Source organism: Solanum pennellii, chromosome 9, assembly GCF_001406875.1.
Source record: "Solanum pennellii chromosome 9, SPENNV200".
NCBI classification, from domain to species: Eukaryota; Viridiplantae; Streptophyta; class Magnoliopsida; order Solanales; family Solanaceae; genus Solanum; species Solanum pennellii.
The window spans coordinates 68,527,539-68,543,621 of NC_028645.1; the positions used below are offsets into that span (position 1 = coordinate 68,527,539).

The 16,083-nt window shown below is 34.0% G+C and overlaps 1 protein-coding gene across 3 annotated transcripts; it reads left to right on the forward strand.

Moving 5' to 3' along the window:
* The first annotated feature begins 2,301 nt into the window (after positions 1-2,301).
* Positions 2,302-14,195, forward strand: LOC107029426. 3 transcript variants are annotated; one of them, XR_003574569.1, is made up of 5 exons: positions 2,302-2,748; positions 4,822-4,919; positions 5,004-5,185; positions 5,502-5,579; positions 13,888-14,195. XR_003574569.1 is itself a non-coding variant. In XM_015230837.2 (4 exons), the coding sequence occupies exons 1-3, from the start codon at positions 2,488-2,490 to the stop codon at positions 5,152-5,154; spliced, it is 510 nt and encodes a 169-aa protein (XP_015086323.1). In that variant the 5' UTR covers positions 2,302-2,487; the 3' UTR covers positions 5,155-5,185; positions 13,888-14,195. The 3 variants fall into 3 exon arrangements, 1 of the variants encoding a protein (XP_015086323.1); XR_001457993.2 differs by lacking the exon at positions 5,502-5,579 and adding an exon at positions 10,705-10,765; XM_015230837.2 differs by lacking the exon at positions 5,502-5,579.
* The last annotated feature ends 1,888 nt before the right edge of the window (positions 14,196-16,083 follow it).

The following is a 16,083-nucleotide window of genomic DNA, read 5'->3' on the forward strand; positions in this document are numbered from 1 at the left end:
CCCCCCCCCCCAAGGTAGCCGGCAAAACACCAACCTACACACCTCACTCGTCTAGCAAGACAGCTAGCTAACGACCCCAAAATAGTTGTGTTTCAGATGTCAAATGTTATCTCATTTTATATCTGATCGGAGGAATTCAAACTACGATCACTTTGGGCTGGATATGATTTACGGGTAGGATATCATATTTAAAGGAGGTGTATTAATCCGTTGAGTACAAATAAATGGAAAAGGGTAAAACATACCTTAAACTGTCTTAAATAGCTCATATTTATCCTATATTTCGGCTTAAAACTACCCTTCACATCAAACTATTGGGTCAAATGTGTCATTCTTATTAATGGAAGTTGTTATGCCATGTGGATTCCAGATAGATGTCATATTGCATGCCAACAGGGTTCCACTACCACATAAAATATCAGAAAAAGGGTCAAAAATACCCTTAAACTATCCAATATAGCTCATATTTACCCTTAAACCACATTTTGGCTCAAAACTATCCTTTCCGTCAAACTATTCGGTCAAAAGTGTCCTTATTATTTAAGAAAGTTGTTAAATGTCATATGAATGTCACACTGCACGCCAACAGGGTTCCAGTGCCACATAGACTAAATTCCTAAATCTTAATTTGAAAAAGGACAAATATACCCCGACCTATCGTAAACGATATGTAGATACCCTTCGTCATACTTTTGGGACACTAGTGCCCCTCCCGTCCATAAATTAGAGCATATATGCCCTTCAATCTAATAGAAGACTAAACAGGAACACGTGACGCAATTTTATCCGTTGATAAATGTCAGATCGGCGGATAAGATTATGACATGTGGATGTCCGTTATAATAAATGGTATATATACTTTACTTTTAGACGACAGGGGCACCAATCTCCCAAAAGTATCACAGAGGGTATTTGCTTACCATTTACGATAGTTCGGCGGTATATGTGTCCTTTTTCCCAATCTTAATTACTTTTTCCCCTTATTTCATTTTTTCCAAAAACGTTTTCGCCCATTCTCTCTCATTTCGCGGTTAGGGTTTCACAATTTTCTTCAACGCTGGATTTCAAAGTTGATATTCATGGGTTAGTAAATTTTTATTATTATTTTATTATATTTACAACCACAGATATCCACTATGAAACCCAGTCCCGAAGAAAGCTAGCCGCGAAATGAGGGGAAAGTCGTAAAATCCTAACTATCATACTTTAAAATCGTAAACGTAATAAAATAAGGAAAAAGATGTACTAACCCTACAACCACGGATATTCACTTTAAAACCCAGTCCCGAAGTAAGCTATGAAACCCTAGCCGTGAAATGAGGGGAAAGTTGTGAAATCCTAACTATTATGCTTTGACATCATAAACATAATAAAATAAGAAAAAATATTTACTAACCTACAACCACGAATATCCACTTTAAAACCCAGCCACAAAGAAAACTGTGAAACCCTAACCGCGAAATGAGGAAGAAGGGGTGAAATCGTTTCTAAAAAATAATGAAATGAGGTGCGAAAAGAGTAATTAGGATTTAGAGATTTAGTCTATGTGGCAGTGGAACCCTATTGACATCCAACGTGACATCCACTTGGCATTTAATAACTTTTGTTAATAAGAAGGTACTTTTGACCCAATAGTTTGACGGAAAGGGTAGTTTTGAGTCGAAATATAGTAAGGATAAATATAAGCTATTTGGGATAGTTTAAGGGTATTTTTTTATCCTTTTCTATTTAGTCTATGTGGCAGTGCAACCCTATTGCTGTGCAATATGACATCCACATGATATTTAACAACTTCTATTTACAAGAAGGACACTTTTGACCCAATAGATTAACGGGAAGGACAGTTTTGAGTTGAGATATTATGTAAGGGTTAATATGACCTACTTCGGATAATTTAAAAAGGATATTTTGACCCTTTTTCCATAAATAAATGTCATGTGGTAATTAAGACGGATATGACAATTCCATTTGTTATTCAAAGAAAGAAAAAATTAATTGGTTATTTCTAGCAAAGCAACTAACATTTATAAGGGCATATGGGCGAAAAGTTGGACGGCGAAAACACGGATGAGCCAAATTTCAAACAGGGTATATCTAGACATTTTCACATAATTTAGGGGCATATTTGATTATTTTCCCTTTTATATATGTTCATTGTGTAATGAATGCTTTTATAATTTTAGGAATCGCCTAGTGTGAGAAATAGAAATAAATAATGATGAAATAAAATATTTGTATCTTATTTAATTGTTTTGTTTGAGATTACTTATTCCTATCATTTATATATTATAATAATATGATATAATTTGTTAGCCGTCAATACCGAGAAAGAAATGAAATAAGCTTTATTCCTGTGGCCAATTCTGAGGTTTGGGACTCGGTTGAAAATTCAGATACAGAGAAGAGAACTTTGAGCGGGGAAATGAAGTTGATTAGTATGCATCATGAGTGATCGAGCGAGTGGTAGATTGATTAGGGTTAGCCTAGATGGATGTATATTCATGGTTCCGACGAAGCCTTTCTAGAACTACAAAGACCACTACCACAACTGTCACTGCTCAACCGGACGACGAACTACTCTACGGCGTCACTGATCAATTACTCGATTTTATCAAATCCTTCTCCATTGACACCTTTCGAAACTTCTCTCTCCCAAATGAGGACGATGGAGATACTCCCGAGAATGTACGGAGAGATCTATCTGATTGGCAACAACGTCATGCTTTGCTTGTTCTCTCCAAACTCAAGGTCTTTACTTCTCTTTCATTCTATACATTTGCTCTTACCTTCTTTTGTATTTTCCTTTTCTGTTCTCTTTAGGGTTTTTTTATAAACTGACTTGAAGGAAGATATAGGAATTGCATTTTGGATGTTGTAAAACTAGGGTTCTTATTGCTTTTTCAATATGATTCATCCTTTGAGTTTATTGAAGTAGACTCACTTGGTTTAGTTTACATTTTGACCATTTCTCATAGATTTCAAGAGGTACTGATGTTTGATTCTCTAAAATATGAAAATTATGTGTAATAAATACATACACAGAAGACCTACTGCATTTTGAGGGGTAATTGTGTTTTAAATCATTCTAATGCATGCATTAAAAACCTTGCATTGCTAATACTATGGTTTGACTTGTATTAGTTATACATGGAATTATACCAAATAGAGCATACGCATAGATTGAAAAAGTGTATCAAACAAGATATTAATAATACACAAAGCTAATGTATATATTATTTTTTCTAATGCATCCTACCAAATGACCTTGAAATGTATTTAACATACCTAGTATCTAGTAGGGCTTTCAACAACTCATATCAATTCCTGTAATTAGATATCATTAAGATTAAAATGAGAATGTTAGAAGAAACATAAGGAAGTGTATTTCTTTCTAGCATCAACCGAAAAGGAAAGATTTCCATGTGAAAAGGAAATAAGGGAGTACGCAATTACGTAAAAGGTTTAGTTTTATACTGTAGTATGAGACAATACAAAGACCCTTAACCTAGTTTTCAGTTTATTTTGTTTACTAGAGTGACTAGACTATATATCTCAGGCCAGGTTCTTACACTTGTTTTATGTCTATTTGAGACTAAGAATTATTAAGTGGTGGCTGCAAACCTATGGATATGTTTAATAGGGGTCAAATTTACTACCAATTTTTATTTTTTTTGATAAAGGTAATGTTAAAAGTTATCACCAATTTTTTGAGTGAAAGATTGGATGTATGAGTTTGTACTCTTTTTATATAGATTTGGGTTATCCTATCCACTTCAAACAACTTTTGAGGTTGAGTTAAGCTGATTATCCATTTTTGTTTACATGGTGTAGAGTCAGACCCATAATTGATATTATTAGATGCTTGAGGACCGAGGCATGTCAAAGTTATTAGAATCTCACATTGGTTAAGTGTATAAGTTGTAGTCTCTTCATTGGTTTTAGGTATTCCTCAACATTTCTTTTGCAATTAAGTTAAGTTAGGCCTAGTGTCACTTTCTTAACACCGAGCATGTCGTTTCGCGTTAACAAAACTTCTTTCATAGATAGGTTGATGTTGATCATTGATGTAGTAGGGAATTTCAGTCATCTCCCTAGAAGAAGATCCCAACACCAATCTACTAGGCAAGCTGCCAAATACATGTAACATTTTTTTTTATGACCTTGGTGGCTAGGCTAGCTTTATGCACCATGACTAATTCCACGACATACCTGTCACCTCCCACCAACAACATGTACTAGGTAACTCTGTCCACCAAGGCTATGACAGATGGGAAGAATCACCTCGTGTTTTGGTCTCCGCTGTGATTTGAACCTGAGACCTCAGTCTCAACCACTTCATTGAGCACTAGGCTACACCCTTGGGTGCCCAAATACATGTCACATAAACAACCAAAATATGAAGAAAAATAAATACATGACTTAATTTTTCGGTCTTTTTGTTTCATAATATAGGTGATCCAGCAGTCTTTCCCCTAAGTAGTATCTTGAGTGGAGTTCAGTAATTATATGCCTGTTTCTACCAGATTTTGGCTATATCTGAGAGACAGGTGTTGGTTTCATCAGCTTGCATGTATTCTCTTCCTACTTCCTGTTACACACCTGTGCGTTACTGTTTCTCTCTGGAGATTTATTTTCTACTGTGAGGTTAACTTCTGTTCATGCATTTTCCAGTAGATGAAAAAATATTATTTTTGTGGATTTAGTCATATTGGGTTACACGCCTGCATCAGCTATATCAGTTGGCATTTAGTTGTGGTTGCTTGTCTTCACTCCTATCCATTATCTTCTCAAATCAGTTGTTCACTTCATTGCAACATTCAGGAACTCTCACAATTGAGGTTCAAATTATGTCCGCGTTTTTTAAAGGATCACCAATTTTGGACAGTATATTTTGCTCTCGTTAAGGATTTTGTTGCCAAGTAAGTTCCGTGTACTAACTTTGCAAATGCTGTTGTGCTTGTACTTACCGAAGAAGTTAAAGTTCTATTAATGTTGATGATCAGATATGAGCTTCGTGCTATACAATTAGATAAGCTCAAACAGATGAGATTGGAAAGTGAAAATACACCAGATGTTACTGCATGCGAAGTTGAGATGTCTGAAGCGAAGAGAACAACGGATGTATCACCAACAATTTCTGAGGATCACAATTAGTATCTCCTTTGGATATGTCACTAGTTATCAGGTATATATTCATTTCTTCTTCCTGGAATGCTATTTGTGATTTCTATTAGTGAGCAACTTCGTACACAAATTTTGTGCAACAGAGTTCCTTCATCTTTTTCTTACTTTTACCTTATAACCATTCAGTGCAAGAAAAGTGGCTCAGCTATTAGCAACATTCAAATGTGCCTTCCTGTTTCTGCTATGCATATTTGAAGGCACTTAAATAAAATAAAACAGAATATGTGAATTTTTTCATTTATGATGATAAAAACTGCAAGCCGAGCAAAATTTTAGATGAAACTAATTGTTGATTGGAAATGCTTTTGTTCATCAAGAAAAGGGAACATATTTGCAAATTTGGCGTGTCATGTGACAACTTCTACTATACCTGCATCACTGGAATTGATAATCTGGTATTGTTCTGCTTCTAATCGAGCTGTTTTTTTAATAAAATCTACTAGAAATTTCATACACCAATTTGATTTGAAGGCCAGTAGTCAGTTCATTTATCTTAACATGACCATAAAACCTATTTAATGCAACTGAGCAATACCCATATAAGAACAGATCTTAAGTTTGCATGTGTGTCTAGCAGGGGTATCTAAATTCTAAGGCAATGTAGGAAATATAGTTGAATAATGTGAGTGAAATGAGATGTAATTTGCAGGTGTAGCTATAAAAACGGGAAGCAAGTGTGCTCGTGTCCCTAGCATGAGTACCTAATGCAGCAACAACAACAACAACAAAAACCTGCCCTATGTAGTTCCACAAAATGGGGTCTCGGGAGGGTAGAATGTACGTAGACCTTACATCTGTCTTAAGAGGTGAGGTTAAGAAGTTGTTTCCGATGGACATTTGCTTCAAAGACAAAAACAATCTAGAAAAAGACGTAATTGAAGTACAAGATTCAATAAATAATACTCCCTCTGTTCCAATTTATATGACTTACTTTTCCTTATTAGTCACTCCTAAAAAGAATGACACATTTCTATATTAAGTAACAACTTAACTTTAAATGTCCATTTAACTCTTAATGAAATGATTTATAGCCACACAAATTTCCATCATTCATTTTAGACCACAAGTTTTAAAAGTCTTTCTTTCTTTCTTATACTCTGTGCCGAGTCAAATTAGACTAACAAACAGAGCAGATAGTAGCAGAATAACACTACAACAAATAACAATATAATCGAACTACAACTCAATACAAGAAACCACAGATATTTACAAAAATCAAAGAACAAGAAACAACAAGTCTAGTTCTATGACTACTAGTATGGACGCACTCTTACATGCTAACCTTCTATCCTAATTTGTATTCCCCGCCTTCTTATCTAAGGTCATTGTAATGCCTTGCAACTTCCAAGCAAAGATTTGAACCATTTTCTATATGCGTACAGGCCCGAACCTGATAATTTCTAAGATGTACATAGATGTTAAGGTCGTTTACCAAGTGTGATAAGTTTATTATATGTGTTTTAGGCTCATAGGGTACCTTAAACCCCAAGCCAAGTTCAAATCCTTTCTACTAGTTATGTTTTTCGCAAGAGTTCATGCAAGGGTCAGCTTCAAACGACCATGTCTCTCAACATATAAAGAGTTAGATGAGCCATGACTTGTCAAATTAAAGGTATTTGAGTCTAGTTTCTAATACATCAAACTGTTTGTAAATTCGATATTTGTACACTAAGTTATGCCCATTTTACTAGACGCTATATTGTGTGCACGAGCAGCGCGTCGACTGCATGTTAGCGCACTGAGGCAGCGACTACTACCTTGCCGCACGCTGGTTGCGCACCCAAGACTTTATCCGCACAACAGCGCACGTCAAAAATTAGTGCAATCTCTAGGAAAACAGAAAGAAAGAAGCAATGTAGGAAATACAGTTGGAAAACGGAAAGTGAAACAGAATATCTGAGATTTGCAAGGGAAGATATTCAAAAATGGGAAGTAAGTGAGCTGGTGTCCCTAGCTTGAGTATCTAAGGCAATGTAGAGTGTACAAAGGAAAATCTAAACTAAATGTATGAAACATGTGATTGAAATATTCAAAAGCATACAAGTATCTAGCAAATTTGAGATATGATAATGGGAAAATTTTGCCGTCATAAATGACAAATCTATGGATGCAGTGAATATGAGTTAGATATTTTAACAATGTGATTTCGTGCTTAACTGCTTTTACTATGTTGGTGATTCTGACTGCAATTGCATGATTCCATTTGGCTTTGGATTGCCAAAATTATCTTCATTCAACCTGTCAGGTTAATTGATGTCTCTTCAAACAAATTGATGCAAATATTAGTTGCAAAAGCGGAAGTGTTTCATAGTGGACCCTTAAGATTAGGGGTGTACAAGTCAAACCGAACCGACGAACCAAATCAAATCGAAAAAAAAAATAATTTGTGGTTTGGTTTTGTTGGTTTGGCGTTGGAAAAAAAAACTGACCACTCTTGGTTTGTTTGGTATTCGAAGAAAAAAAGTCAAATCGAACCCTAACCAAACCGACATAATATAAATATATAATTTTATTTTATTTATAGATAAAATATTATTTATAATCTACTCTGGTAATATATTTTTAGTTAGTTTATAATTTTCAATGTTTATATATACTATTTCAAATTTGGGCTTGTAAAACTTTGTATATATTATATTTTTTACTAAGATCAGAAGTTACAATAATATCGTTATAGTTTTTCAAATTTAAAGTTAAAAATTTACTTTGTAAATATCTTGTTTTGTATTCAGTTTGATTGTAGCCTTTGATCTTTATTAATTTAACATACCGAACCTTCATATGTAGAAAATATTTGTACTCATGTGAATTTTATCGTCTTTTAGATGATATCTATTCATTTAACATTTTTTAAGTTTAGTTAATCACACGTAAGTGAAAATATATTTGATCTCTTTTTCAAACACAGTATAGTTGTAAAAACCCCGAAAGAACTCACTTGAGCTGAAACCGAAAAAAATAACTTTATGTGGTTTGATTTGGTTTCTAGATTTAATAAATCGACATAATTGGTTTAGATATTTTTTTAATGAAAAACCAAACCAAACCGGCCCATGTACACCTCCCTTAGTCACTTCACTAGGAAAAAATTTAAATGGAGGCAGTCTCAGGTAGATTCTAAAGCCAGTTCAAAGGCAGTGAATTATTGTCCCTCCCCTGCCCAGAAAGATTCTCTTGAAAGGCAAAAGAGGGACTTTTTTTTGTTTGATGAACATGGTGTCTGGACCAGCTTTTTGCGCACCTCGACTAATTTATAGGATACCTGCCACCTCCCACCAGCAACAAGTACCAGGTAACTTTGTCCACCTAGGCCTAGGACTGATGGAAAGAACCACTTAGTGATTTTTGTCCCGCTAGGAATTGAACCTGAGAAAAACTTATTGACCACTAGGCCACACCCTTGGATGCACAAAAGAGGAACAGTTGGTAACGTTGAGAGTCATGTATATATAGAGTGTTTGGCCTAGTGGTAACGGTGAGAGCCATGTAATAAGCAGAAAGTAAACCACTAGGCCAAACACTATATATACATGGCTCTCACCGTTACCAACTGTTCCTCTTTTGTGCATCCAAGGGTGTGGCCTAGTGGTCAATAAGTTTCTCAGGTTCAATTCCTAGCAGAGTCAAAAATCACTAGGTGATTCTTCCCATCAGTATTTGCCTCGGTGGACAAAGTTACCTGGTACTTGTTGGTGGTAGTCGGTGGCAGGTATCCTATGAATTAGTCAAGGTGCGCAAAAGCTGGTTCAGACACCATGTTCATCAAACAAAAAAAAGTTCCTCTTTTGTCTTTCAAGAGAATCTTGGGTTGGGGAAGGGGAGGGATGACATAAATGAAATAATTCACTTCTTTCCAACTGACTTTAGAATCTACCTGAGACTTGCCTCCATTTAAATTTGTTCCTAGTGACTAGGGGTGGTGTACATGGGTCGGTTTGATTTGTTTTTTCATTAAAAAATATCTAAACCAATTATGTCGGTTTATTAAATCTAGAAACCACATAAAGTCGGTTTTTTCGGTTTCGGTTTTTTTACAACTATATTGTGTTTGAAAAAGAGATCAAATATATTTTCACTTACATGTGTGATAAGCTAAACTTAAAAAATGTTAAATAAATAGAAATCATCAAAAAGACGATAAAGTTCACATGAGTACAAATATTTTTTTTTACATATGAAGGTTCGGTATGTTAAATTAATAAAGATCAAAGGCTACAATCAAACTGAATACAAAATGAGATATTTACAAAGTAAATTGTTAACTTTGAATTTGAAAAACTATAACAATATTATTGTAACTTCTGATCTTAGTACAAAATAATATATATACGACGTTTAACAAACCCAAATTTGAAATAATATATATAAACATTAAACTATAAACTAACTAAAAATATATCAACAAAGTAGATTATAAATAATATTTTTATCTATAAATAAAATTATATATTTATATTATGCCGGTTTGGTTTGGGTTCGATTTGACTTTTTTTCTTCGAATACCAAATCAAGAGTGGTTAGTTTTTTTCCAACGCCAAACCAAACCACAAATCGTTTTTTTTGGGGGTTTGATTTGGTTCGTCGGTTTGGTTTGACTTGTACATCCCTACTAGTGACAAAGGTTCAAGGGGAAAAGTCATCTCAAAGAAAGACGGTTTCAATGTTCTTGGACCTTTAGCCTTGAAATTTTTTCTGCTAATTTTGTTTCTTTACTTTTTTACTCAAATAATGTTTTCATTGCTTTCAAAGTGAAGATAGTATTTTGTTGCTAGTAGGGGAGTAGCTTTCATGCTTCCTCTCATCTGGTGGAAGACAATGTCAGTTAAAGTCTGACTTTATCACTGAAGTTAGTATTTGTAAGCCAGACGACTAAATGCCTAGTGTTGAGGCAGACGTTTATCGAAAACCTGTAAAAGATTATCATGTCATGTGTTATATTTCAAAATTAGATGGATAATTTTTAGTCCATAACTTTTTTATGAGGTAACATTTGTATTATAAACCAGCACTTAGGTAGTGCTAAAACTCTTTTACAACAAGTAAATATTTAGGAAAGAACGAAGAACTTCTCTTCCTAGCATGATTCTTAAAAATTCTAGGATATCTTCTGCATCTATAGGAGAGTTCTTTGTATACCAAAAACACAAGCAAAGTACAATTAATTTTTGCCTTTCATACTGGTAATATCAAAAGCAAAATACAATATGTTTTAATCTTCTGTATTGTTCTACTACTGTCTTCAAAACATCTACACTCCTCTTCTTCCAAAGAGTCCACCAAGTGCAGGCTGGGATTGTTCTCCAATAGCTCCTATTATTGGCTCTAATCCCAGCTTCCTCCCAACTAGAGAGAGTGTCAACTATCTATCTTGCTAGGCATTGTCCATCTTATGCCTCTGAGATTGATGAAAATCTTCCATAGTTGGTCTGTGATTCTGTAACACAAGAAGTGTCTCACTGTCTCAGCTGCCTCTCCACACAAACAACAATGTCTAACTAAAATGATGTTCCTCTTTCTCAGGTTTTTTGTGTCAAAACAGCCTTCTTTACTAACAGCCATGACAAGCATGCCACCTTCAGAGGTATTTTGTCTTTCCAAATTTGTTCCATGACCAGATGATGTTCTGTGACATTGTCAAATTAAAGTACTTGTACCCTGAATTTACTCTTATTCTATGAGACATTGTGGAAAAGTTAGATGTAACTTGTGCCTTGTAGAGTGTAGTAACTAAGCAATTGAGTCTTTTATACTCAATAATTAATATATAGGCAGGCTGCAGGCATGTAGACCTCCCCAAAAGGGCATGATTCATCCAATTTCCTTTAACTCACACAATAGATGAACAAAGTATTAAGATCTTATAACCTTATCAAAATATAACAAATAAAAGTTAAAAAAGAGTTAAGAGTCAGAGATATAAATCAAATGGAACATACATCAGTCGGTAGAAATTACCCAAGTTATAGAATCAAATAGACTAAAAAAAAGTCAAGAGAGTCGAAGTCATAAATTTAAAATAATTAGCTATTTAAATTAATATAGTCAAATGATCACAAAATTTGTACGTCTACTCCATGTTCACAAGTTCTTAGACCAAAAAAAGTACATAACATGCACATTTAAACTATAAACTAAGTTATACTTGAGGCATCTATATGAGTACATTCAATTCAAAGGCCATCTTTCTCAATATCTTCCATGTCATTTTCCAAATCTTCAACTTCATTTTCAAGGAGGACTCCTTCTAGTGGAGGTTCGTCAATTGACAATTCAACAAAATCATTGATACTTTCATCAATATTAAAATATTCTCTACCTAATACAATATCAAAGGATTTTTAGGTTATTGTGAAAGAAACTTACCATATTAAAAAATGACTCGAAAAATATCAAAAAACTTATCTAAATCCCAATTGTTGCTTGGATCACTTGTTATTTTTCTTTTCTTTGAGACAACAAGCGGAGATTATGATGCACAACAAAAAAATCTTCAATCCTTGAAGTAGCCAACTTGTTTCTCTTGATGCTATGAATTAATGAAAAAGTTCTCCAATTCCTTTCACAACAAGATGAAGAAGCCAACCAGGAAAGCAATTTGTAAGTTAAACTTTGTAAAAGTTGAGCATTTATACCATGTTTAGCCCACTAAGATAGAGGCTCCGCATACCCCATATAGCATCAATTACATAAGGCTCACTAAAGTGACCATTTCCACTACAAAATGCCCCTTGCTCGAAAGAATATTTGCTTTGAATCATTTGGATCTTTAATAATTGAAAGCATTTGATTCTATACAAGGAAATCTCTCTATCTTCATTAGGAACAAGTCTTCTTATCCCATTGCTTTCACTTTGAAGCCAAGATTCATGGTAGTATTCGGAAACCAAGGAAATGTGTCATACAATGCAATAGAATATTACTCTTATTCCACCTAACCACGAGATTTCTTGAATTTTCTCAAAGAAAATCCTATTGACCATTTTCCCCTCATGCTCAAATACAATCACCTTTACCTTTTCGCTTATTGTATCCCACATGTCAGAAAATAAGGTGCAAATGCAGGCAATCAAGGTCGGGTCTTCTAAGCATAGATATCGGTTTCATACACTTTTAAAAGATTCAACACTATCCCACCAACTATCATCCATCACAAGGGATTTTATTTCACACCCTTGCATTAACTACTTTATCTCCCTTGTAATTTTTCCATTTGTCATCCATCACCTTTTTTTCCAATGACGATTTTACTTGATGAATACAAGAAGTTGTGATAATATGGGAAGCAAATCTAGTTTCGGCAACTTCTAACAAAGATAGTTCCGAATACTTTTTGGGAAATGGCATGCGCCATGTCATGATTCACCACAAAATTTTAAGCTACTCACTTCACCAATCAATATTAGTATTTATTCACAACTTGAGAAGTGAGGTGATTTTTAGAAAGGTTGACACATACTTTTCAAAGCAAGATTTAGGCAATGAATGACACATGGTGTCCAATATATGTGAGGAAAAGTTTGTTCAACAATAGAACAAGCAAGTTTCATATTTCCTGCATCATCGGTGATAACCTTTTTTTTTTTTTGAGACGGTAACAACTTGTATTCTGTTCCAAAACAAAAACCAGAACCTGCCACAAGAAGTTACAGATACCTAATTACATCGGTGATAGCTTGAACTACATTTTGTGGATCAACATCTTCTATGGCTTTAACAAACAACTTAGCAAAATACTCATCATCCTTGACAGTTCCACCAGAATTAAATGATTTCAAGAGTATTGGTCCATGACTAGATGTTCTCATTATATTTATCACTGGTCAGCTTTTAGTATCAGACCATCCATCCGAACAAATTGATAATTAAATGAAGGGAGATAAAGTGAAATTGTCGCTGGAAAAATTACAAGGCTGATAAAGTACTTGAAGAAAGGACACGTGAAGTAAAATCTCTTATAACGAATGATGGGATAGAGTTGAATGCTTTTTAAAGTGTATGGAACTGATACTATATATGCTTAGAAGAGCCAACGTGAATGTCTGGGAGACAGCTACAGAGAGAAATTGAGTTTAGTGCTAGAAGATGCATGTCAGTTTGCTAAACTGAGTATTTAATCAAATCTCCAACTGGTTTGGGATTGAGACAGTTGTTATTGAGTATCTAATCAATAGTAGAACCTGAATTTCCTCCTTGATTCTGTTCGTGATACCCTGGCAAGAAGAGCTTTTGTTCTGGGTGTAATGTAGCAGCTCTCAAATCTTCATGTCCTATTCTTGGAGAAAAAGGAAAGTATGCTGCTTGTATAATCTAGTGTTAATATCTTGAAGAAAACTAGTGTATTTCAAAGTGTAAGTTGGAAGCTTTTAAGTGACCATTAAGTTTAGTGTTTCAAGAACCATCAAGTGAGTAGTTGATTATGATGTTGCATATCTACACATCAACACAAATGCATCTCTTCACATTTAATTATAAATAACCACATTTGATATTCCTCGAGCACTTGTTGAGTTTTGGCAAGACAGAATTTTGTCATATTGTTTAAGTATTATGAATATTTGTCTAGAGCAAAAATAATGCATCATTGTGTCGTGCATGTATCTCGTGTTTTTCAGAAACTCACTTGACCATTTATCATTTATTATTTCTTCTTTACCAATTAACATGCCATTGTCATTTAATTCAAGATCTTTATGTCCTTCACAGATGGTGCAGACTTCTCTGCCGCATGGCTGGACAATGGGTGCAAGTTACAAGGTGATTTATAGTTCTGTGAATGCATAGAAGATCAGATCTCATAGGATTAATCTTAGGTTGGTTAAATACATTTTCATGTTGGTTAAGTATAAGCTTATCTTAATGTTACTACTTGGAGCACCACTCTTCCTGTCTGACCTTAATTTATTAATGGTACTAGCTTGATAATCTCAAATGTTGGGAGATTATGTGTCAAATGAATGTCTCTGACCTTGCTGTGTTGAATTCTGGTCTTTTATGTTTGTGTTGCTTCTCGAGTTTGTTGGATTAATCCACTGGAGAAATGATTTTTCTTTTGCGTATCTTGCAGAAGAAGGTCAGCTGATTTGTCTTTAAAAAAAAAGACTACAAATTATGCATGACAACAGTTGTTTTCATGTATCAAACTACCGCAAAGAATTTGAGGAAAACAAAGTCTTAAGGTTCTTGTTTTCTGTTAAGTCTCATACTTAGATCATGTTAAAACACAGCTGATAAAACAATGAAACATTAGAAAACAAATGGCTGAGCATGTTTATGGTGTAATTTTTCTTGAAGTAACATTATCTACATGACCTTTTAAAAGAATTAATTTTGGTCTTGTGTAAACATTAGAGGAACTTCTTCTATTATCAACCTCCATGTTAGTCTTGCATTCAAACAAGCGCTTACCCCACTTTGAGAGGGAATTTCATATTCTGTTTCTTTCTTTTTTTTTCTCTCTACAAGGCATTTGGTGTTAGAACATTATTGGCTTAATATAGTAAAAGGCTTTCTATCTAAATATATACTTAATTTTCTATTTTTGAAGTCAATCTTGAAACTAGTACTAATTGAAGTAAGATAAGTTTCCTACTTATTTGTTTAGAGAGAAGTGTGGGAGAATCTAAGAAGTGACTAATGAGAAAAAGAGTGAAGCAGTCCATTAACTGACCCACTCTTCACTGAAAACAATGACAAAGAAAAATGAGAAAGATCCGTTGGTGAAGATGTCACTCCTGACATTGACAGTGTTAGCTATTTTATCTTTATACACTGATCAGTATTTTTCAAGCTTTACAACTCACTTCACTACCCTACTTTTCACTGAATTCTGAATTATCATCATCATCTTGGAATACACAAGTGATATTACAGCACATCAATGAGATCAGTGCAACTAGTTGGAGATAATAGGTCAAATTTAGGGATGGCAATGGGGTGGAGTGGGGTGGGTTTAAGGTTGTGTGGGGGCAAGTTGAAGTGGGTTTCTTAAAAAACTAATATCGGGCTTGACGGGTTATAGGTATATGTGATTTTATGTGGGTTTAAATTTAATTCTAACTTTTTACATCTTCCAAGAGTGTTAAAGCTACTAAATATTCAAGATAGTAAATGAAAATGGTACGACAAAAAAATAATACATTCTTACATGTTTTCCAATTGATCTCTAAAAAATAATTTTCAAGTCACTGTCATGTTAAATTGATACAACTTAATTAAAAAAAATGAATTTATTTTTATGAAATATATTTTTAGTATCAAACTTCACTGAAAAAAATATTAAAAAATTATTAAGGGGGTGGGGTGGGGTGGGGGTGGATTTGAAAATGAAAAAAGTAGTTCTGCGGTCTCTAGTCAAATTTCAGTATAAAGAAACAAAAATGAAATATATAGTGTTCGTGGTATCTTTTCGAGTGTTAGAATTTGGTTGAACTTAATAACTTTTGATTTGATTCTATGAAAATCACTATATGTTAAAATTAAATTTTCTCTCTCTTGGATTCGACCATTATTAGTTTTAAAAAATCATGGAAAAAAGTGTGATTTGAAGGGTGTGTTTGGTACGAAGGAAAATGTTTTTTATGGAAAATGTTTTTCTAGAAAATGTTTTTCTGGAAAACAAGTAGATTTTGGATTTATTTTCTCACGTTTGATTGGTGAGTAGAAAATATTTTTCCGAAATGATTTTTAGTATTTGATTTATGTATGAAAAACATTTTTGAGAGATATCTTTTATTTTTACTAGAGTAGAATATAATTTATGAAATTGAAAATATTTTTTAAAAACAATTTTTTTAGGGGGGGGGAGGGGGAGGGTGTAGGAGTGAAAAAATAAATTTTTGAAGTTTATAGTGTTTTTGAAAAAACAAAAAATTATTTTTTTTTGGGGGTTGGGGGGCTGGG